Raw genomic sequence first — 24206 nt, forward strand, 5'->3', positions numbered from 1 at the left:
TAAACTTTTGCTGTACAGCAATCTGCTTGCCAAAAATAAAAGGAATTGTTGAATTTCATTAACACAGAGCTTCTAAAAAAAGTGCGTTCACAAGCAAGTTGTAAGATTTTACATTTGTAATAAATTATCGAATTGCTGAAGTTTGACGTATGAATTCAATTGATTAGACATGCTTTTTTATGACTAAAAACTCCAAAAACAAACCATTTAACCCCAAAATTTTTAATTTTAAAACATTTGGGGAAAAAAGAAAACTGATTTGCATACAATGTAAAAAAAATAATAAAAATTATAAATAAATAAATATATATATATATATATACACACACAAAAACAACAACAACACTAAATGTATCAAGAACTCCCTAACAACATGATAGCTGGTTTTCACAATGAATGTCTGTCACACCGGAAACGAGCAAATGTTTGCCTGCGTGTATTATGTTAGACTGCCATTAATTGCATTATGCAAATTGTTCATGGGGTCATGCCTCATTTCTTTTCATGTTTCCTTCAAGAGTTGCAGCGTTCAAACAGACCAGTGCTGAGGTGACGTACATGCACATAGGCAGTGTTGGGAAGGTTACTTTGGAAATGTAATAGGTTACAGATTACAAGTTACCCTGTTAAAAATGTAATAGTAGTGTAACTTTTTCAATTACTTCATTAAAGTAATGTAACTAATTACTTCTGAGTACTTTTTGATTACTTTTCTAAATTTGTGAAAATTCAAGAATAATAAATAAAAGCATATGCATCAACTTAAATACAGTTATCTAATAAGCATGTGACGTATTCTGTGTAATAAACTCCTGAAACATTGGTGTTTTTTTGAAACTGCTGTCTCTGTATATGATGATAGTTTTCTCAAAATAAGTAAAATGCACATGAAGTGACACAGAGCAGTTCTAGAAATTATGTTTATGTGCTCGTGTACTCCTATATTGAGGCAGCAGAGGTTGAAAACACTGCGAGCTTCAGTAGGCCTATGTGTAGAAAATGAAACCATGTCTTTGCCATTAATTTACAGGAGGGGCGGACTGGGAAAAAAATTCAGACTGGAAAATTCAAACTCATACAAACAAATTCATGGACAAAACTATTTTTTGTATGGACCTGACATAAAAAAGGTTTAAATCTTTAATTTGGGGACATGCAAAATAATTAAAAGTTCTCTCCTGAACTGCACCTTCACTTCCATTTTTCTCTTCAGTCTCTTTATTTTGCGCCGTTATCCATCTCTCTCATGACTTTAATACTCAAGATTGAACAAAACTATACTTTACAATACAATACTCTACAATACTACAATATCTTTATAGAAAAATCCTAATACTGTACACGAGTCATGTTTTTCCCTTACAAAAAATTACCATGCTTTTATTAGCCTATATAAAAGTAAAATAACCTTGTTTTCTTTTTTTTTGCAAATGGATTTGTATTTATTTTTAAATAAATACATTTGTAAAATAATTTTACATTTTTGGTTACCACATTTAAACAATAGTAACCATTTTCTCTGGATTTATAGTTAAATATTAAAATGTTAATTTTCGTAAGGGTTGTGTTGTTGTCTGTCGTAGCTCCCCCTAAACCTATAAAGAAAAATCAGAATTTTTTTTCAGCTAAATTACTACTGTAACATTACAACAGATAATAATGATGTCCTTTATATAGTATTTTGAGTGATGACTGATGAGCAACGTGCTGCTGCTTGATTAAATAAATAAAAAAACAAAGACAAAAAAGCATCTTTACAGATGAAACTGACCTAAAACCCTGAACAGGAGTTCTGCTTCTCTGCTCCAGCTGTCCACTGTATTCTCTCTCTCTCTCTCTCTCTCTCTCTCTCTCTCTCTCTCTCTCTCTCTCTGTCTCTCTCTCTGTCTCTCTCTCTCTCATTCTCTCTGACTCTCTCTCTCTCTCTCCCTCTCTGTCTCTCTCTCTCTCTCTCTCTCTGACTCTCTCTTTCTCTCTCTCTCCCTCTCTCTCTCTGTCTCTCTCTCTCTTTCCCTTGCATTGATTACTCGGAGTCTGATCCAAACCGTTTGGCGGAGGCGCGGAGAGCGCGCGAGTCATGACTCTTCATGACTTATTAGAGATTTAATTATCAAATGGCGGATTCGCAAATGATCGCTTTAGTACATTCGGCAGGCAATTATACAATAATGATATTAAATAGTGGGGCAAAATCGGCTGCCAAGCCACCGGGAATTGTCCCGGTTCTCCCGGTGTCCAGTCCGCGCCTGATTTCCACAGACACGCAGAATGTGCAAGTCATATATTGCATTTTTGGGGCTTTATATTCACAGACACTAGTCCATGTCATGTTTTGATTCAAGTGTACTGACCTACTTTTGATTTAGTAATCCAAAATGTGGCATATTCCGTCCGCGTTAGGCATTTCGTTTTTATGACTGGATTCTACGAACCAGACTGTATTTCCGCATCCCGGAAATTATTAGGGCGGTATGTCTCAGAATAGTCAGTGCAATTTGGGAAAGAAATCAGTTAAATCTGTATGTGGATGTGTGTAAATATTCAAATGTAATCCCCTTTGTAATCGTTAAAAATTTCATAAGTAACTGTAATTTAATTACTCATTTTTTCTTAGTAACTGTAACTAATTACAGTTACAATAATTTTGTAATTAAATTACGTAACGCCGTTACATGTAACTAGTTACTCCCCAACACTGCACATAGGTGAGAGAAACATGATCAGCAAACAGGACGAAACCAACAGGAAATGAGCCGATCGAAGCTCTCAATGAGATAATTAGGAATGGATTAATTAATCAATGCTAAACCCAGAGCAAGAAAATATATATTATACGAATGCCACCACAAAAAGACCACAATGGCATGACAATCCTGTGGGAAAACAGGAAACAACAGTGTCTGAGAGAAAATGGACAAAGAATGGCTTTCTCTTTGCTGCTTCTGACTGCAGTTACAAAGTGACAGAATCCCAAATGAGCTTCTTAAATCCTTTTGTTCCCGACCAAATGCAATGCATGAAAAATCCATAGGATAATAGGGATATTTCATAGTGTTTTCAAGAAGATGGAAAAGGTTACCATGATATTGGCTATATTTGTAATAGAACACTTCTGTACTATTTTTTCACTCTGCATACTAATCACACTATATGAAGTTTTATGCATGGACAAGGGTTATTATCATTCAGTAAAACTAAAACCATGAAAACATTTTCATTACTTGAAACAAAATGTTAACTAAAGTAAAATAGAATAAAAAAAACATCATCTTATTTTATTTCATGTTGTCAAGGTAACATTTTTCAATTAATTTTCTACTAAAATAACTCAAACTAAATAAAATACTTAGAAAAAAACATTCAAAAATAAAAACACAGCATTATTACAAAAACTTTGACTTTACATTTTTCTCTTTGGAGTGTAACAAGCTCTTGGTGCAGAAAGAAGATGTGTAAGGTTGCAAAGCCTAAAGTCTCAAATCCAAAGAGATATTCTTTATCAAAGTTAAGACTCATCCACGCCCTCCTAAAATGCTTCATTTAAACACGCCCACACTTGTCTACACTTGTCTACGTAACTGTGTGGGAAGAATTGCATAACACTGCCCAAATGTTCACGCAAAGAAAGAAGGCGTAACTTTTATTCTTGTTGTAGTATTGTTGGTAAGGGGTGTAACATTTCTCTCACATACTTGAGGTATTCTGCCAATCACAACACACTGGATAGCTGCCCAATCAGAGCACACCTCGCATTTCAGAATGATGAGCTTTGTAAAAATCAATGCATTTCAAATAGCGTGGCATAGAGGAGAAACAATTATGTACAGTATGTGGAAAATAATGTGTTTTTTAAATCTTAAACCAGATAAACACATTTCATTACACCAAATACGCAAAAACAAATGACAAAAAATAAATAAATACTAACAATTTCAGTAAAATTAACCTAAAACTGAAAATCTAAAAGTAAAATCTAATTCAAAGTATTAACAAAACCTCTTATAGTATATCAATGATACTAAAATAACATTGGCATACAATAAACACCCGTATCGCTTATTAGATTTGGCTAAATTATGAATATCAACTATGATCTGATAATTTGTTGGCAAAACTTAAAACCGACATTGGATTAAACATGTGAAATGACTATGATAACTGATTATAAAATAATGATATTATGCAACAACAATATAGCACTTCTGGCTGAAATATTAATCGTTGCATTCTGCAGTTTCACATTAACTTTTTTCAGAATTTTAAGTTAAGTCAAGTCAAATGTATTTGTATAGCGCTTTTCACAATGCATATGTTCATAATAGTGTTCAGAATATCTCAATAACTTCACATCGCATAGTCGCATTTAACAGACTATAGCTGGATGTATTATATAGTTACATCATGCATTTTACAGTACATGCAGTAAGCAGTATTTTTCTTTCCAGCAGCATAAAAACACTCAGGTATTACATTATCTGTATTACATTTGTTAAATTAACTTTAAACAGTAAGTTTAATCTTATTTTATAACTGTAGCAGATAAATTCCCACACACATTGCAAGAGCTGTGTGCACAGTGCCATAAAATAAAGAGGTAATCCTAACAATACAGTGTGTTTACAGATAAAATACATTAATGTGGCCTCTTGTGTATTAATTATGAGAAAATGTTTATTCCTCCATGACCATTTTCCAAGGTTTTTCTCACCTCATTCTGAATGCGGATTACAGCCTTAGAGTATGGAAGGCAGACAGGGCCAAAAGTCTTTAAATGGAACGTTTAAAATTTGACTGTCAACACACACTGTTTTTCCAAGTTAACTGAACAGCATGCACAGTAGCCAATGAAATTGCTGTATTTGAGATTATATTTGCATATGTGCTGCAATGGTACATTGGTATATATGTATATTCATGAAGAAGGTCGTAATAGTACACTGGTATACACGTATGCAAACATCAGGTGTTATTTTTGTTCATGAGGGATAATGCATCGGTACGTTGTGTGTGATGTCAGTCTTATGTCATGATTTGTCATGTTCTTTTTAGTTGTGCTGTTCGACATTCTTTCTCAGGTAAAAAAAGTCTTAGTTTTTACTGTAACATTAATTAATTTACTCCAGAACAATAGATATCAGTAAAGCAATGCCACAGTGAACTAAAGAATGGATTAATATGTGGGTAAATCTAAAGGTAAATCTGTTTTTAAAAGTGTGACGAGTGGGGCGGGGCCGAGGGACAGGGGAGCGAGGCCGGTGGAGTGATTGGAGATGAGCTACACCTGTTCGACCCGCCGGTCTCGAGGCCCACGGAGGAGATGGAAGGATATAAAACTGGAGCGACGACAGTGAAGGACGAGAGAGGACCAGGCCTGGGCTTTTAGTTGTGTTTTGGTTTTTATTTGCGCGCACCAGTCGTCCGTGAGGGGCTGGTGCGCTGTTTTGTGTTAATTTTGCTTTATTAAAATGTTGTTTTGATTGTCCGCCGGTTCCCGCCTCCTTCTTCCGGATGAATACAAAGGTTAATTCATTACAGTGGTGCCGAAGCCCGGGAGAAGGAGGGACGCGCTGCTGAAGATCCCTCGCCGCTGTGGTGAATCCGCGGTGCCAACGAGCAGGCGAGGAGTGTGCCGCCATGGAGGCTCGAGGCGGTGGGCTGGAGCGAGTTGCCGGGGACGGGCGAGCTCGCTACCGGCCGCCCACGATAGGGAGGGGCGGCTGCCGTCCGTGAGGGAGCGGAGGAGTCTGCGCCGTTCGCCAGGTGGCCGGAGCCTGCTGCCATCCGCCGGAACGGGGAGGAGCAGGGAACGGGGGACTCCTGCCGGCTGCCCAAAACCGGAGGAGCCGTCGCCGTCCACCGGTGTCGTGCCGTCCGCCGAGGGCCGTCCAGTGCCACCGCCAGGCACCGCGGAGGAGATCGCCCAGCTAGTGGAGGGCCGATCAGTGGTGCGTCTGGGAACCGGATTTTTTTTTTTTCTCCTCCCTCCCCTCTCTCGTCTCTGTCGCTCCTCCTTCTATCTCCTTTTCTCTCGCCTCGTCTGTCCTACCCCCAGGTTCCCGCAGGTCCCCGTGAGCGCCCCCCCCCCCCCCGGGGGAGTAGAGCGCAGTCTCGGGAGTAGCCCCCGGCCTGCGAGGGGCGATGGGGGTATGTGACGAGTGGGGCGGGGCCGAGGGACAGGGGAGCGAGGCCGGTGGAGTGATTGGAGATGAGCTACACCTGTTCGACCCGCCGGTCTCGAGGCCCACGGAGGAGATGGAAGGATATAAAACTGGAGCGACGACAGTGAAGGACGAGAGAGGACCAGGCCTGGGCTTTTAGTTGTGTTTTGGTTTTTATTTGCGCGCACCAGTCGTCCGTGAGGGGCTGGTGCGCTTATTTGTGTTAATTTTGCTTTATTAAAATGTTGTTTTGATTGTCCGCCGGTTCCCGCCTCCTTCTTCCGGATGAATGAAGGATGATGAAGGTTAATTCATTACAAAAAGTATGTTACGTTTGAACATGGCCAGAATATGCACGCGTTGACAAGTTAAAATTTGCATCTTAAAGGGTTAGTTCACCCAAAAATGAAAATTAGACTGTGTTTTACTCGCCCTCAAAGCATCCTAGGTGTATATGACTTTCTTCTTTCAGACGAATCCAGTCTGTGTTACAGACACGCCAGGTTCCACAGTAATAAACTGTGTTTCTGTTATCCTCAGCCTCCTGTAGTGGTATTCCGTAACAGTCTGAGTTATATTAAAATTATCCTGGCTCTTCCAAGCAAAAGAAGCAAGTTTCCTTACTTAAGCAAAGGAAAAAAATGTTTTCTTGTAAATCCTCGGTTTGTACTTCTAATTCATGACTGGTATTTTGTTTTGTTCTCTCACCACATTCATCACACAATGCCGACATCTTATTGCATCCACCGGAATGGCTTACGTGTATGACAGACAACAGAAGTGAGAAAAACTGTTTATTATGTTTGAAATATGGATATTTTTCTAACAAAAACGCATGGATTCACTACAAGAGGCCTTTATTCACTCCAGTCAGTGTGAGGCACATTTATTATGAATGCAGGCACTTTATTTGATGACTTGTGGACGGTTCAAGTGCAACACCCACTGACTGACTGAGTAAAACACAAGCTAATTTTCATTTTTGAGTGAAATAACCCTCAAAGGTAAAACTGTGCATATTTACACATACTAAAGAAACACAGCAAAACCAGATGCTTTAATACAGCTAGAATGTGCGTCTCTATACATACAAAAGAAATGAGTTCAAAATTGCTGAGTTAATAACGCGTTCACATTTCAAACATTCTGTTAATGAATTTTGGCCCCATCGGCCTTCCATACTAGCACACCATCAATGGCTTCAGCAGGAGATGACATCATTGCTTTATTCACTCACATGTATTATTGGTTAGTGGGGTATCAAATGGAGCCAGAGGCCCCTGGGATGTAGATTACAGCGGCTTACTGCTGTTAATCAAGCCAGGCATTGTACAAAGGAGGGGCCAACATTAAACCTGAGGGAGATCTGGATGCTGCACCCAGCAGTCCAGCTGAGAGAGAGAGAGAGAAAGAGAGAGAGAGAGCGTCGCTATACACAAAGCAGCTTCTTAAATCTGCAGCTGGGTAAATTTCCAAATTAACAAAGGTTTCACGGTGCTGGGGAAAATATAGTAACAGCAGATAAGATAATCTAATATAAGCTCAGTGTATCTTAGCAACCTTGTTCATTGTGAGAGCAGCAGCGATGGGGTCCACAGTGGAATCACAGCAGCTATCAAACATGCACCCAAAAACACTCTTAATAAACATATCGTAATAAGCAGCACGCCAACTAAACTATACTGAAGACTTCACTCACACTTATAGAGTACAAAAAGCACCATTAAAATTTTTTGGCAACTTTATATTTAAATCTATGCACCGGCCTGCGTGCATTTTTTATTATACAGTATTGTTTGAAATATAGTGCAAATTGGTCATTGATGTTAAAATGTGCTGTGACATATTTATTGATAATTGTGCTTGCAGTTTTTATGACCTCATAATAACAGAGAGACTATTTGGAATATTTAAATATGTAATTGCCACATCGTAAGACCATTTAAAGGGATAGTTCACCTATAAGTGAAAATGTGATGTTTATCTGCTGACCCCCAGGGCATCCCAGATGTAGGGGACTTTTTTTCTTCAGTAGAACACAAACAAAGATTTTAACTCAAACTGTTGCAGTCTGTCAGTCATATAATGTAAGTAAATGGGAATCATGGCTTTGAGTGTCAACAAAAAATACACAAACAAAACCAAATTAAACCCTGAGGCTCATGACGGTACATTGAGGTGTAAAGACACAAAGAACTACAACGAATGACTTGTTCGGACGACAATGCTAATTTTCCAGGGTTTTTTGATATCAAAAATACCGACGAATGGGACGAGACCTGGATGAGCAGCACTAGAGAAGGCAACAAGTGTTATCACTATGTCGGAGACACGCTAGCTTTCCCAAGGCAGACGAGCTTAAAGTGGTTACAATCATCCGGGTTTAAATCACGCTCAAATTTATTTAATTTTGACGCAATATTAACATTGAAGCTCACAAGGGTAAGGGGCATGACATTTCCCGACCAGCCGCAGAGTAGAACCAATCACAACACACACTGGCACAGCTAACCAATCACAGCACATTTCATATTTCAGAAGGCGGGCCTTCATTTGATACAGGAACTATTCTAGCCGTTCATGCCAAACTGGGGAGAGAGGTGTTGTAATAATGTAAAATATTTGAAAAATAATGTGTTTTTCGAACAACCTAGTATGAGAGCCTGTTCTAGTATACCCTGTAAACATAATCAAGACTTTGTCAGAGAGCATAATAGGACCCCTTCAGAAGTATTTAAAAAGATAGTAAGATATTTAATCTGATGTAAGGTCTGCACCAGACCTAATGAGACTATATGGAATATTTGTAATAAAAAATGAATTAACAATGCACTTGACACATCACTGGACTATTTCAGTGAACTAGTAAAGTCCAAATATGATAAAAATAAATAAGTAAATAAAACATTGTATATATATATATATATATATATATATATATATATATATATTAGGGGTGTAACGGTACGTGTATTCGTACCGGACCGTTTCGGTACAGGGCTTTCGGCACGGTGCACGTGTGTACCGAATGACCGAATGCAATATTTTGTGTGCGGAACATAGGTAAATTTTAGTGTTTCCAAACGAACACATTAAGTGGCGGAAGTCTCTGCGTTCAGCGCAAATCCCACCCTGCAGCTGATTCTAAGGCCGGTGACACACTGGCGTGTCAGTTGCGTGACGGCTGCTTCGCGTTTTCTGTGTCTTTACACACCAGAATCGTGCCTGACGCGGCGATGGCGTGCTGCTGCTACTGTAGGTGACATAGAGGGAGGCTGCCGACCGACCAGGATCTTGTCTTCCCGACAACAATATCTATACTTCATGTTGAGCATAAATATAAAGCCTACTGATAAAGGACACCATCAACAGTATTGACGGCAAAATAGACTATGTTTGACAGGTGTAATATGCCAGTGTGTCACCGGCCTAAGGTTTTCAAAAGGCATCACGCGAGTGTGAACATCACTACAACTAGGAAAGAAACGATTGTAATTCAAAAGCAGGCATTTAAACAGACCTTTGCTCTTAATTACGATCGGTCCAACGCAATAACGAAATCTGAGCAGGTCTAAAAACTGAAACTGTTGATGCTGCACTTTACACTTTGGAAAAGTTATAGATATATATATATATATATATTTTATAATATGAGCAGGCCTACAAGCTGGGATTGGTAATGCTGCACTGTAATCATAGTTATTTATTTATATTATTCATTATATTTTATTATATATTATTGGTTTGAGACTGAGAGTATTTTATTTCTTATTCTTTTTTTATTTTATATATATATTTTATTAAAAAGTATTTAAAAAAGTGTAAACAAATTGTTAAAAAAAGTTGATAGTAATAAACAACCTGCAGTTTAATGTTTGCATTTCTTTCCCTTACTGTACCGTGACTTTAAAACCGAGGTACTGTACGTACCGAACCGTGATTTTTGCGTACCGTTACACCCCTAATATATATACACACACACACACACACACACACACACACACACACACACACACACACACACACACATATATATATAGTAGGTCCTGTAAGTGGTCACAATTTATATATATATATATATATATATATATATATATATATATATTAAACATTAATCTTGAAAATGTTAATTAAAAATAAATAAAAATAAAAATACATATGCAAAAAAATTTATATGGATATGTTATGTTTCAACTACACCCCCCCCCTCCAAAAAGCAGCATGTAATTAAGTATTTGGTTTATTATTTCCATTATCCATAAATCCTTATTTTCATGGCTTGCAAAATCAGGAATGTAATTTTACTGGTACATCCGGTGAAAAATTTAAAAAAAATTTTTTATTTAAACTTAAACATTAAAAGGAAAACTGAAAATATAAAAAATGAAAAGTAATTCAAAATATTAACATAAACTATAATGGTACATTAGTGATGGTCTGGAGCAGGGGTTTTCAAACTGTGGGTCGCGACCCACTCGTGGGTCACGGAATGGAACAAGGTGGGTCGCACAAAGTCACTTGGCTGCAGCTAATTTTGCGTTTCAATGACACACAGACACTAACACAGTTCAGTCTAGGGCTGCACGAATGTGACGAGTGGGGCGGGGCCTAGTGCCATGGGAACAGAGCTAGGCCGGTGGAGTGATTGGGAAATGAGCAACACTCACCGGTCTCAAGAACCACGGAGGAGATCGGAAAGATACAAAAGAGGAGCGATGACAGTGAAGGACGAGAGAGGACCAGGCCTGGGTTTTATTTTGTGTTTGTTTTTTATTTGTGCACGGCAGTCATCCGAGAGGGGCTGTCGCGCTGTTTTGTGTTTATTTGGTTATTAAAACTTTGTTTGATTGTCCGCCGGTTCCCACCTCTTTCCACGAAGGAGTCATCGAGGCGGTGGGCTGGAGTGAGTTGCCGGGGGGGGGGGGGCGAACTCACTCCAGCCCACCACATCGAGCACCCTCGGCGGCAGACTCCTTCGCCCTGCTCGATGGCACTGCGGATTCACCCCAGCGGCGAAGGATCTTCGGCAGCGCGCCCCTCCTTCCTCCCTGGCTTCGGCACCAGTGTAAAACATTAAAATCTTCACAATCACAGGAAGAAGGAGGCGGGAACTGGGAACCCACTCATCACAACGATATAGCCCACCAACATTAATAATGAACTGCAATATCCTTAGTGTGATTTTCAAATTGCAATTAAGTCCGTGTGCGTTGCGTGTTTTGAAGGTCTCAGAGCAATGTCATTAAAAGGTTCAATCGGTCTTTTTTTACCTATTTCACAATTATTTTAATCTCCAAACTGTTTTAGATAGTTCTGCTTTGCTTCTTATGCTTTTCTAAAAAAGTGTTGGATTGTGCTCCGTTCTCGCCGACACACACGGAAGGATCATGAATGCAACAAAACACAGCAGCGCAGATCACACTTCACTGGAGTGAGCCTGCTTCACGTTTTTATGGACACTACATATTTTAACGCCAGTAAACAAAAATTAAAACTTGTAAATTTGTAGTGAAATTTTCAGTTGTACTCTAAAATAAAATGGTTATTTTTCTTAAATACTTAATTTCTGTCATAAAAATTTTAAGTAAGATTAGGTTTAAAGTAATTTCACTCGTTGTTTTTTTTTTTTTTTTAATATTTTGGTGGGTCGTGAAATATATTACACTTGTCTAGGTGGGTCGTGGAATGGAAAAGTTTGGGAACCACTGGTCTGGAGCACTAATGTCAGACCACTAACACTAACTATGAGCAGCAGTAATAGTGTTGCCAGCATCTTGTGTATTTAAACCACATTACATTGACACACACTGTCGGCGAAAGTGTCCACCCCCGCACAGGCGTATAAAAAAATTAAAATCTACCCAACGGCCCTCTTCACGGCAGTTTTCCATCACGCATCCTTATGAATCTCAGATTTCATCAGATTTCAATTAGAGTTGTTAAAGGAGCATGCCACTACAGATGCTGAGTAGATTATCATGCATCCAAACAATCTGTAAGATAACGAGGACCCTGTTTGATACACTGATGTGGGGGTGATGTGGTTTGGATCAGGGTCAAAGGTCAGTCTCAGAGCCACTATTTGCAGATTTACAACGGATGATAAATGTGTTTTCGTTGGGCTGATATCAGTTAGACATATGGAGGCTTCAATATCAACACATAAGCTCATCCAGATGTTACAATCACTGAACAACACCATTTTTGCAAGAGTTCCCCTGAAAATAACCACCCTGTCATCATTTACTCACTCTTAACTTGTATGACTCTTTTTCTTTCTCCTGTGCAATACAAAAGGTGAATTTCTGAAGAATGGAAGTGACTGAGCACCATGGTCATCAAGCTTCATAGACTTAAGGAGACTTGAAAATAGGACAAAAAGGCATTCTGTGCACATTTATGATAATTTTATGACAGCCCATGTCCTCATTCACCTTAATAATAAAATCAAAACTAAAATGCTACAATCCTTCCCTAGTTCTGCTGTTTTGGAGTTGAATAAATATTTATTTATTTTATTTTTAAATGTTATTATAATTGAATTTAAAATAACTAAATATTCCAGTAATGTAGCTAATTTATTTGATCAGAAATACAGTAAAAACTTTATTAATGTGAAATATTATTACACTTGAAAAATAAAAGGTTTTCTATTTGAATATAATTTTAAAAGGTTATTTATATTATAAAAATATTAACATTTTAAATAACTGCATTCTATTTAAATATATTGTAAAATGTAAAAAGCTGTATTTTCAGCATCATTACTCCACTCTTCATTCACATGATCTTCAGAAATCATTCTAATATGCTGATTTAGTGCTTAAGAAACGCTTCTGATTATTATGAATGCTGAAAACAGTTTATTTTTGTGGAAACCGTGATCCATTTTATTATTCAGAATTTAGAAAAAAGCATTACATGTCTGTACTGTCATATTTAATCAATTTAATACATTAAAGTCTTTATTTCATGCTGTTTAGTATGCTGTATGATGTGCAGTATTGCGGTCTTGGTGTGTGGTGTTGTTTAGTATGCACTGGTGGGCAACGTTTAGGACACCGCATCAAGGGAAGACCCTCGTCTCTCTCTGCTGCAGAGCTGTTGCTGCTGCTGCTTTACAGCATCTGTGATTTCAAACAAACTGCTCATGGCTGGAGTTTCCTGACTCTGCAGTGCCCTTATTTCCCTTGACAGAGAGACCCCTCTAAACCCTCTCTCTTTATCTCTCTCTCTCTATATATCGCTCTACTCCAGCTGTCTGTCTCTCAGTCTCTTGCTCTGATTTTGGAATCTTTTTTATTTCCCAAGACACAACAATCTCTCCGGCTGTGTCTGTCTCTCTGCTCTGAGCACAGCTGTCCTAATGAATCTGGCTGTAAGCAGCTGCCTTCATCACATTCAATTCTCCGGACGACATCAGCAATTACAGCACAGCTTTACTGTTACCACTACAACTCTATTTTTTCATTGTTAATATTTCCTTATCTTTTGGTCACATAATATGTGATGAACAATTGCATATCCTTCATGTAACCTATGATTTGGACCTGAACTGAAAAAAAAATGTTTTTTTACTTGTAACAATTTTAACTTTACATTTTTTCTCTTTATTTTGATAGTCCACTTTAGACATTTTACGAACTATAAGTAACTACATTTTACGAACTATAAGTAACTTTGCAACTACATGTCATCTAGCAGTCATCTGAGTATTATTAGACTGTCTGTTAATATCTGCTAACACTTTATTTTGATGGTCCACAAACACAGAAACACATTGACTTAAATGTGAAATTTTGAAGTAGAAAGACCAAGTAAAACACAGTCCAATAATCTACTATGGACCATTTTAATGATACATTTAATGATACACTGCTTTTGAACAGTAAAGTGCTTATGCTGTGTGGAAAATAACTTTTGTATACTAAAACACTAAAAGCCATATAGGTTCAGAACAACATTTCTTTTTAGCTGAACTGTCCCTTTAAATCCCTGAAGCTCCAGCACGTTTGAACATCGAAGCAGGATTTTCCAATATTATACACTATAACTCAAAGGCAAACCCAAACCCTTTGTGTTCTGTCTCACTCCCTCTCTGTTTATCTGAAAGCCCTGACCTCAGGCCGGCCCCTCCGAGGGCCATGCAAGCCAGACCCGGTGCATGGGGCCAGAGGACGACATTAAGATCTGATGGTGTGTTGCATGATCGGAGTGTCTTCTCTCATAATGGTCCTAGTGAACAGGACAGAGAGTAGATGAGGCTGAATTATTCACCCCTGCCATTACACACATTCTGCCCCGCGAAAGCACCTTCCTCCATTATTTAAAGCCGGCAAGTCTAAGAACAGGCTTTTACAGCGCGGGAAGAAAGAATGCAGTGCACTGGAGTGGGTGTTAGTGAGGAACCGACAAGCCATCAGAGAAAGAGGTTAAATTTAGGCAGGGAAGAGGATTGAAGCCTCCAAAACCTAATTTACTCTGTTCCCACGTCAGTCAACAACGATAAAACACACCGGCAGTGTTTAAGAATAAAGCATAATGCTTACTGAGCCGAGTCTATCTATCTGTCTATCTATCTGTCTATCTATCTGTCTGTCTGTCTGTCTGTCTGTCTGTCATTCATTCATTCATTATATTTTCCATCTGTCTATTGCTATATTGATATTCATCCATCTAGCCCATAAACATTTCAAATATTTTTCTATTAAAAAATGACAATTATCTGATTTCTCTGTGTTTCTGATAATTTTAATTCTATTTCCTTGTACTCATATTCGCATGGCAATTCTGTATCTGGCTAGCCTCCACGGTACAAGTTCAGGAATTAAATTGGAATACAAAGCAGAAATTTATACAATTATAAATGTTGCCTTGTCAGCTAACTCAAATAAAATATATCGAAGTGCTAAAATTATAAAAGCAAAATTACTAAAATAAACATGAAAGCCAAAAATATAAAAATAAATGCTAAAAAACATGAATAATTCCATAAATGTGTGTAAATACTACTAAAATAACACTGAAATTAATGTATACTCACTGCTCTGGCAGCCATGAACTGCTGTGGACATTAATGGTGTTTCTCTCAGAACTTTACAAATCGTGATGTGGTGAAACCATGTGGGAGAAAGACAGTTTGTGAGTGGGCAGGTCACTGACGACTTTATTAATCCCCACTTCCTTAATTAAAGAGAAGCGTTCAATGGACGGCAAGGGAGCATGCAGTGACTCATCAGAACACACACACACACACACACACACACACACACACACACACACACACACACACACACACACACACACACACACACGGCTGTGTAAACAAACACACACTCTATGCACTCACACTAACTCAAGAAACTGGGAAAGTTTCTCTTTCAGCTTTACAGCCTGCAGGTCGGCTATATAGAGATGCATTAACATATTTATACAGATTTACAGAAAATATTTGCACACTTATCTGTGTCTGAATATCATTGCATTAGGTACAAAATATGAAAGTGTCTCAAATGCTGCAGGATCTTTTCACTTCAATACCTTGATTTTTCTTCATCATTTGAAGTCTAAGTGTATGGTGGTGTTTTAGGGGATACGTGCAGTAAAGTTGACTGGCTTCATTTTCAATACTATATCTATAGCTGTAGCACTTTATACAGAACAAAGCTCTATTACTCAAAAAAGGGCACTGAATTTAATTGGAATATAAAGCTGTTTTTATTAGTGTGCCAACCTAAATAAAAACTAAAACTATTTAAAAAAATAATAATTTAAATAATAAAATAAAATAATAGTGAATATTAAACAAACTTAAAAAAACAGCTAGAATTAGATGTTTTTTTCCAGTCTAGACTTAGGGTGGACTATTGTAATGGGCTCCTCGCCGGCCTTCCCAAATAAAAACCATTAGACAGCTGCAGCTCATCCATAACACTGCAAATGACACTGGACTTTTAATAGTTTATAAATCACTCAATGACCTAGGACTGAAATACATTGCTGATATGTTCACTGACTATAAACCTAAGACCACTCGGATCATTAGGATCAAGTCAGGTAGAAATACCAAGGGTTCACACAAAACAAGGGGAATCTCCTTTAAGTTATTATGCCGCTATTAATCAGCTTCCAGAAGAGATCAGATGTGCTAAAACATTAGCCACTTTTAAATCTAGACTCAAAACTTATCTGTTTAGCTGTGCATTTATTGAATGAGCACTGTGTCTGAACCGATTGCACTGTATTTTATGAATTGCACTGTATTTTATGCATCCTGAAATTATTGCACTGTCTTAAATTAATTTAAAATAAATTTTTAAATAAAGTCAAATGTTTTTAAATTCCTTGTTTATTAATGTAATAATATATATTTTTATGATTATTTTACTTTCTTTTATGTAAAGCACTTTGAATTAGGAGTGTATCCTAGGTACTTCTAATTGAATGCCAATCGATGATCTAGTGCTATAGTTTATACAGGCATAAAAGTCTAGTAATGTAATTTGGCAGCATACCCAGCAATGCCTTTACTGTAAATACTAATATATGTGATTTCCTTCTTTGATGTAAGGAGGTCCAGCCTACACAGTTTTATAACAAACAATGATGTGTACGTGAACAAGCATTTGTTATAAAACGCAACGCAGCATGATAAATGCAATCTAATCTTTTTAATAAATGTATACAAGCATGCATATAAATAATATCACCATAATCTAAAATGGGTAAAAAAGTACTATGAATAATGTTCTTTCTAGCTCCAAAGAAAAAAAAATTTTTTGCCGAAAGAGAAAGCCCAATCTTGGTTTTAATCTTTTTACTAAGTTACCAATATGAACATCAAATGCCAACTTCTCGTCTATCCATATTCCCAGATATTTGTATGTTGTTACTCTCTCTATATGTACGTCATCAACAGTAAGAATAGACGGGTCAGTGATCATGGAACGACTACGTGAAAAAACAATGTACTTAGTTTTATTCCCATTTAAAATTAATTTTAATTGGAGAAAATTACGCTGAAAAGTATTAAAAGAATCCTGTAAAATTTCAATATCTTATGAAAGAGAGGCTGCAGCTGAATAAATTATTGTATCGTCAGCATAAAAATGTAACTTTGCGGATTTTATTCCCTGCCCTAATTCATTTATAAAAATAGAAAAAAGAAGTGGTGCCAGTAAAGAACCTTGCGGGACACCCTTCTCAACTGTTAATACGGATGAAACATAATTATCTATAGCAACACATTGCATTCGATCAAATAAATAATTTTGAAACCAACTCAAGGCCGAGTTACAGAGACCTATACTTTTAAGCCTCTGCAACAGTAAGCCATGATCCACTAAGTCAAACGCTTTTGTCAAATCAACAAACAAGGCCGCACAATGCTGTCTCTCATCGGGAGCGGTGATTAAATCATTAGTAACAAGTGTAGTAGCTGTTATCGTACTATGGCCTGCTCTAAATCCTGACTGAAATGCGAGCAAGGTATTCTTTCATTTGATCATTTACTATAGATTCAAAAACTTTTGCTAAAAATAGGTTCAGCAATAATATCCGCAGAAACTTAAAAAAACTGGTTCAATTTTATCAAATCCACCTGATTTCTTACAGTCATTTATAAATGAGAATGATAAATGTACTGAAACTTAAAAAAAAAAAAAAAAATAGCAATGATTTGAATTGCAATATAAAGCAGTGTTGTTATTAGTGTGCTAATTAAAGTTAGTAGTATCATTAAAATAAAATAAAATATTGGATGAAAAACGTATTGAATTATAAATGTTGCCTTGGCAGCCATCTCTAAATAACCTCATTTACTAAAATATTATAAATGAAATGGAATAAATATTTAAATATTTAAATACAAACAAATAGAAAAATTACAAAAGTGCATATCTAAATTACTAAAATGTTAACTTTCTTTAAAATTGTATTTTTTATTATTATTATTATTTTATTTTAATTTTTTCTAATGCTATGACATTCAGACATTTATAAGTGTGATTTAAGTGTCCAAATCCTTTTTTTATGGGCATTTCAAGCTTAAAACTAATCGTAAATCTAATTTCCAGCTTGGCTACATACAGAAACAACTGTCTTGCAAAGTATCATGAACGTCACAATCTATTACTCATAAAACAAAAAAACTCATGTTCGCCGTCCCCTTGACAACAATTATTTTTTACTGCTGATCAGGCATGTGTTACAGCTGCTCTTAATAAGTCCAGCGCTAATAAAATCTCTCTGCCACATATTCAAAGTCAACACCAAACAATCACATCCCATTTTACTTTACTATTTTTTGAGTGAAACAACAGTAAAACAGATCAAGACTTGATCTTATCCATCAGGAATTGATGTGATGGTGTAAAATAGGTGTTAGGTGTAAAATAGGTGTTGTATAGTGGAATTATTGTAAAGACAAACATTTTGCTTTTTCAATATCATGCACTGCAATGAATCATTCAAAAATAGGCACAGGAACTGGTATTAAGTAAAGAGGGTCACTTTTGATTTCATGTTGACTTTAACATTGCAGAAAGCTCAATTTTTACATTACATCTAAACTCAACGCAACCTGTAGGGGTCTCTCTGTTAAAACACAATCATTTCTTGTGTGCAAAAAGATTAACTCAATCCCAAATCCATTTGAAAGGTCAGTATCTCAGATTCATTTGTGTGTTTATCTGTGAAATTATAGCAGAGGATTTGAGGTCAGTCCAAAAAGTTTTAATTTTTTAGATGCAGTAACCCCTTTTGCATTCACACACACTCATACTTGTGTTTAAATGAAGCACTAAAGCATAAAGATGCATTTTGTCCAGATGAGACTGCGTTGCGTCCATCTATCTATCTAACAGATAAAGATGCACACATCCAGTAGTGTATGAAAAGGCATCAGATGAAAGCATGAAAATGCATTAAACAAAATGATCGGCAAATTGTTACATTATTTATATGTATTGATCAAAAAGAGCACCTGCGATCAGGCACACTGCTATTTTTAATCCATAAATGGGATTAATGTAACAATTTCTTAAAAAAAAAAAAGAGTCATTATTCACATGCAATGTACGTTCAGGTGACTAACTAAAAACCTGGCAGAAGAACTGAGATTAGGAGTGAAAAAGACATGGAAGGAAAAGGACACACACATTCAATTGGTCATGCTAAATAACCAGTGGGGATTTGTATCTTATAACTATTTATGACTTTGTCAGGCATCTAAATTTAGTGGCTCGTGTAAATGTGGTCGATGCATGTCTCTTCGATACACATGTGAGATTGGAAAGCCGCCCACACAATCCTGTGCTATCCAGATTTGCTACAGCTAAGAAGCCAGAGGAGAGAGAGAGAGAGAGAGAGAGAGAGAGAGAGAGAGAGAGAGAGAGAGAGAGAGAGAGAGAGAGAGAGAGAGATGTGTGCTGTCTGCCGCAGAGATTTTCCTCATTGGCAGCTCAGTTCAGTGACTGAATTTCAATGGTCCTACTGTGGAAAGACACAAGTTCAGACATAATCCAGCTCAGCGACATGCAGAAAGATGATGATGATGTGTGTGTGTGTGTGTGTAAAATCACATCTGTAATGTAAAAGCATTGACGGGGTGAAAACATAAAGCTGGTCCTTTCAATTTGTGTCGATAACACTGAACACTGCATTGAAGCATTGGGTTCGCAATCTAGACAACAATTAGACAACAATACTCTGCACTTTGCTAATGAGGTGTACAAACAGTGTGATAAGTTAAAAGTAATGCATTTTATGTAATGACTATAATGACAGTGCTGTGTCAAATGAAAGCAGAATCACTACGTCACTGTCAGAAGGATTTATCAACTATTTAGTGTGTGGTGAAGTCCAGTTGCTTTACAGCAATGAGCACTCCCCTATGAGTGTATATTTGAATTTGACATCACTAAACTACAAGTTAAAGAAAGTTAATGTAAGTGATTAATTTGGGGAAAAAAATAGTTATGCACAATAGTTATGTTATAAATTAACACTGGAAATTACATTACGATGGATTTAAATTAATTTTAATTCTACTTCCTTACATTCAAATTCGAACTGTAATTCTGCATTCTGCTTTCCACCTCTATTCAAATTCATTCTACATTATGCATGACTAATCAAACTCCATTAATGACAGGAAAGGAAGACAAAATCAAGCAAATATGAGTCCCATCATAATAAAAATTCCAATAAGCATTTACAGACAAAGCCAGTGTGAACCACTGATCAGTTAAAAAAGATGTCAAAGTCGAACTACTTTCCTTGGTCCCCTTAATAGTAACTCATGTTTTGTAGAAGTGACAGGAAGACTTTCTTAAGGTCAGATTGGGTTTATTTTTAGGTCAGTACACACTAAGGTGAGGATGCTAAAAAGAAGCCATCTGGAGACACAGTGCTGAAAAGGGGTGGAACTAAATATTTAAAAACCCAACAGCTACTGAAATATGAACTTAAACTAATTTAATTGCAGCATGACAAATCTCTTAAAGGGTCAACAGATGCCCATTTTCCACAAGTTAATATCTTACTGAATATCTCAAGCGTGTGACGGAAATGTTACGCCCCTTAACATATTGTGATGCCCTGTCCTGCCCAAACTATGAGACATAAACTTAAAACCCATTATAAACATGATTTCCAATCGTGTCCTCTTTTGGAAGGCCAAACAATGTAGTTTCGCTTTCTCAATGAAACATCATTACAGCAACACAGTTAAATGTCTCCATCAACAGCTCAGTATTGTGTCTGGTGTGTCACACTATGACCCAAGCCTACAACTTGGAGTCGCTGTATGCTTGTCATGTGCCTAAAACCTCCAGTGTTTCTATGTAAACCAAAGCTTCTCTCAACCCCAGAGAAGCTGACAGGTCTGGTCACATGACCCTGATGTCACTGGGGAAGATGGAGCTGATGTGGATGGGGCCCTCCATCATTGAATGATTAGTCAAGCACAGGGACACAAGACTCAAGTAAAAACATGGTCTGAAGTCAAAGGTCAAGATTATCAGCTCTGATCATTCAACACATTTATCTTTACTTTGTTGATAATACAGATACTTCAACGGCCTGTAAGTGAGAGCCTCAGAGGTGACTGGCAAGATAAAGATACGGAAGAAAATCACCTTTCAACAACGTGAAATCCCACAGCTGTACACAGGGAAGAGCAACAGGAAAGAGAGAAATATTTCTGAAAGGTCAGATGACACACACAGACTGTGACATCTCTCTCCTCTTTCTTTTTACATTCCTGTCTTCATTTCCCTCAACACATGGGCCTTCTGAGATTTAGAGAAAGAGAGAGAGGGTCACTAGTAGAAGTGGAAATAGTAGATTTGTTACCAAGACAAATATTGGTGAGCTTCCTGTTCAAATGCCATCTCTGAGTAGAGGGGGTCGCAAAAGTAATCTGATGTATGACAAGCGTGATGACTGCATGTTTGTGTACATGTCTGCTGGCTTGTATTTGCTTAACTGACACTAGAGGTTTTGAGGGTGTTGGATATCAATGCAGACACAATAGTAACATTAAAGCAAGACAAAACAATATAGGCCAGTACATCAGTGGTACTGTAGCCAAATGGTTAGAAGGAGTAAGTTGTGAACTATCTTCACTGAACAAGTTGGACTTACTCTTACTCAAGAGGAACAGTCCTAGTATAGTGCACTGATATAAATATCTAATAAATGGTAAAACAGTAAAGAACAATGCAGGGCAATTGCCCAGTATCACCGTTTGTCCTGCAAACTAGTAGTTGATCATTTGGCTTGGTAACCAAAAGTGAACTATCACTATATGAAATATCAGTCATCTGTGCTCTTGTTCAAGACTCTTAACCTCAAATTACACCACAGTGACTGAACCTGTAATAAATGTACTCATAAAATTATCTGACAAATTAAATAGTTCTGAACAATGCAGGTCAACACAAAAGCAGCCCTGTTTCCCTTGAAAAATTGAATATCATTTACCAAATGGTTGTATGTTCAAACCCAGCAAGGTATTATTCATTCTGCTATTAAGAAAACCTCAGTTTACATAATAAGGAGTGTCGGACTGTTGCTAATAGTTAATTCATATAAAACACATATAGGGACTGTATGTAATAACATTAGGAATAAGCTACTGAAAAAAAGCCATATTGATGGTTGACTACTCATCTGAAAACTTGGGGAATGTCCTCCCCATTGTCTAGTTATGCTGAATAAAATAGTCTAATAAATGACAAAGCATAACATGCAAGACAAATACTCCAGTAGTCCTGATTGCCCTGTACAGTTCCTCTAGACTAATGGTTAAACATCTAGCTGTAGTTTCAGGACCAACAAGTCTTGATTTTTATTTTATTTGATCTGAATACTGGGGGGACGTGTTCCCCTTCAATGTCTACTGCCTTAACTAAAACCGTCTGAAAAATTACAAAGCAGAACATATAGAGAAATACCCCAGTGATAAATGTGACTGTCGCTTATATTTCCGCACAATGTATAGCGCCAGATGCAATTCAGAACCGAGGATAGCGCTCACGGAGCGACCGCAACATTTCAGAACCACGGACAGCGCCACCGCTGCTGCTGGTTTCCCCGCTCTACAGCAGTGAGGAGGGGGGAGGTGAAGCGGGGGTTCCCTCAGAGCTGGATGGAGCTCCTCTCTCTCTATCCATCTTTACACATTACCACCTTCACCAGCGGATTTCCATGAGAGGGTTATCACCAATCACATCACACGAAAATCCATGGCCTACACGTTTTTTCCCCCTCTGCCTAAAGCTGTATTATTCATAAGATTTTACAAAATACTATCGTTCATTAACACGAGTCTACATTTGATTTTCTTCCATTTTTGATAGAGGAAGGAATTTAATAGCCTTTGCTCGACAATTTCATTCGTCATAAACCAGCATCACTGAAGAAGAAGAAGAAGAGAAAAAAAATGAAGCGCGAATGGAAATGACCGGCGAATGCAGGCTTGCATTAACCAGACTGTCATGCAGAGAGGAAACCAGCATTCTGCCCACGATTCACAGCCATCCTCACTAATATCAGCCCACTGCATCCACCGTCTCTGACAGTAAATCCCATCTCTATCAACGATGTCTATATGACCGGGTACTTAACAAATAATACAACATTCACTTAATTAAATGTGCTCATGAAACGCTGTGGCGTGAGCTTTTAGCTATTTTAAAGGTTTAACAAACGAAAATAAATAATACCGCAGATAAATCTTATTTTGAAATTTCATTATAATATAACAGATACACATTAACCAGAAGCTGGGCTGTTTTTTCGTGCAGGAGGTTTGGCAGGTAAATTAATATCTGGCAAAAGAGGGGAAAGGGCTTTAAATCACCGCTGACCAGCAGAGAAACACAAAAATGCACACATGCACGCACACACATACATGCACGCACACACACACACACACACACACACTTGGGGAGGAGAGGCACCGCTGGCAAACAGCTGGGAATATGCAGCCGCTTTCTCCCAAAACAAACCCCATGATGACTTGAAGGATTCTGGCCTTTACCTGTCAAGACGCCGACCCGGATTTGGTGGTCGTGGTTTGTTAAAATCATCCCGTCTGTCGCCATATTCAGCACCGCTGTCGCCGCACTGAGAACTCCAGGCAGAGCCGAGAGCCGAGCGCATCGAACTCTGGAGGGGAATGAGGGAAGCGCGCAGGCGAGAGCAGCAGAGCGAAGATTCAGCGCTCATAATTTCTCATTGGGAAATCAGTGAACAAACAAATGTCTTCAGATTTTATGTTGACGTGATTTACATAGTTTTTATAAGAAACACTGTAATTATGTCAATAACGTTAACTTATATAATTATATACACTACCGTTTAAAAGTTTGGGGTCAGTTAGATTTTCTTGAAAATAAATTCATATTTATATTCAGCAGGGATGTATTAAATTGATCAAAAGTGACTGTAAATACATTTATAATGATATCTAAAATATTTATATTTCAAATAAATGCTGTTCTTTTGAGCTTTATATTCGTCAAAGAATCCTGAAAAATAAAA

The 24206-nt window shown here is 37.5% G+C and overlaps 1 protein-coding gene across 7 annotated transcripts in view; it reads right to left on the reverse strand.

Moving 5' to 3' along the window:
• Window positions 1–23847, reverse strand: part of gphnb (gephyrin b) — a 75640-nt gene extending 51793 nt beyond the window's left edge. For all 7 annotated transcript variants that reach the window (XM_059498169.1, XM_059498168.1, XM_059498165.1 and 4 more), the window contains exon 1: window positions 23704–23847. In XM_059498169.1, coding sequence (XP_059354152.1) covers window positions 23704–23767 — 64 coding nt within the window. In that variant the 5' untranslated portion in view covers window positions 23768–23847. The remainder of the gene's footprint in view (window positions 1–23703) is intronic.
• Window positions 23848–24206: the final 359 nt, after the last annotated feature.

The sequence above is a fragment of the Carassius carassius genome, chromosome 18 (assembly GCF_963082965.1).
Source record: "Carassius carassius chromosome 18, fCarCar2.1, whole genome shotgun sequence".
NCBI classification, from domain to species: domain Eukaryota; kingdom Metazoa; phylum Chordata; class Actinopteri; order Cypriniformes; family Cyprinidae; genus Carassius; species Carassius carassius.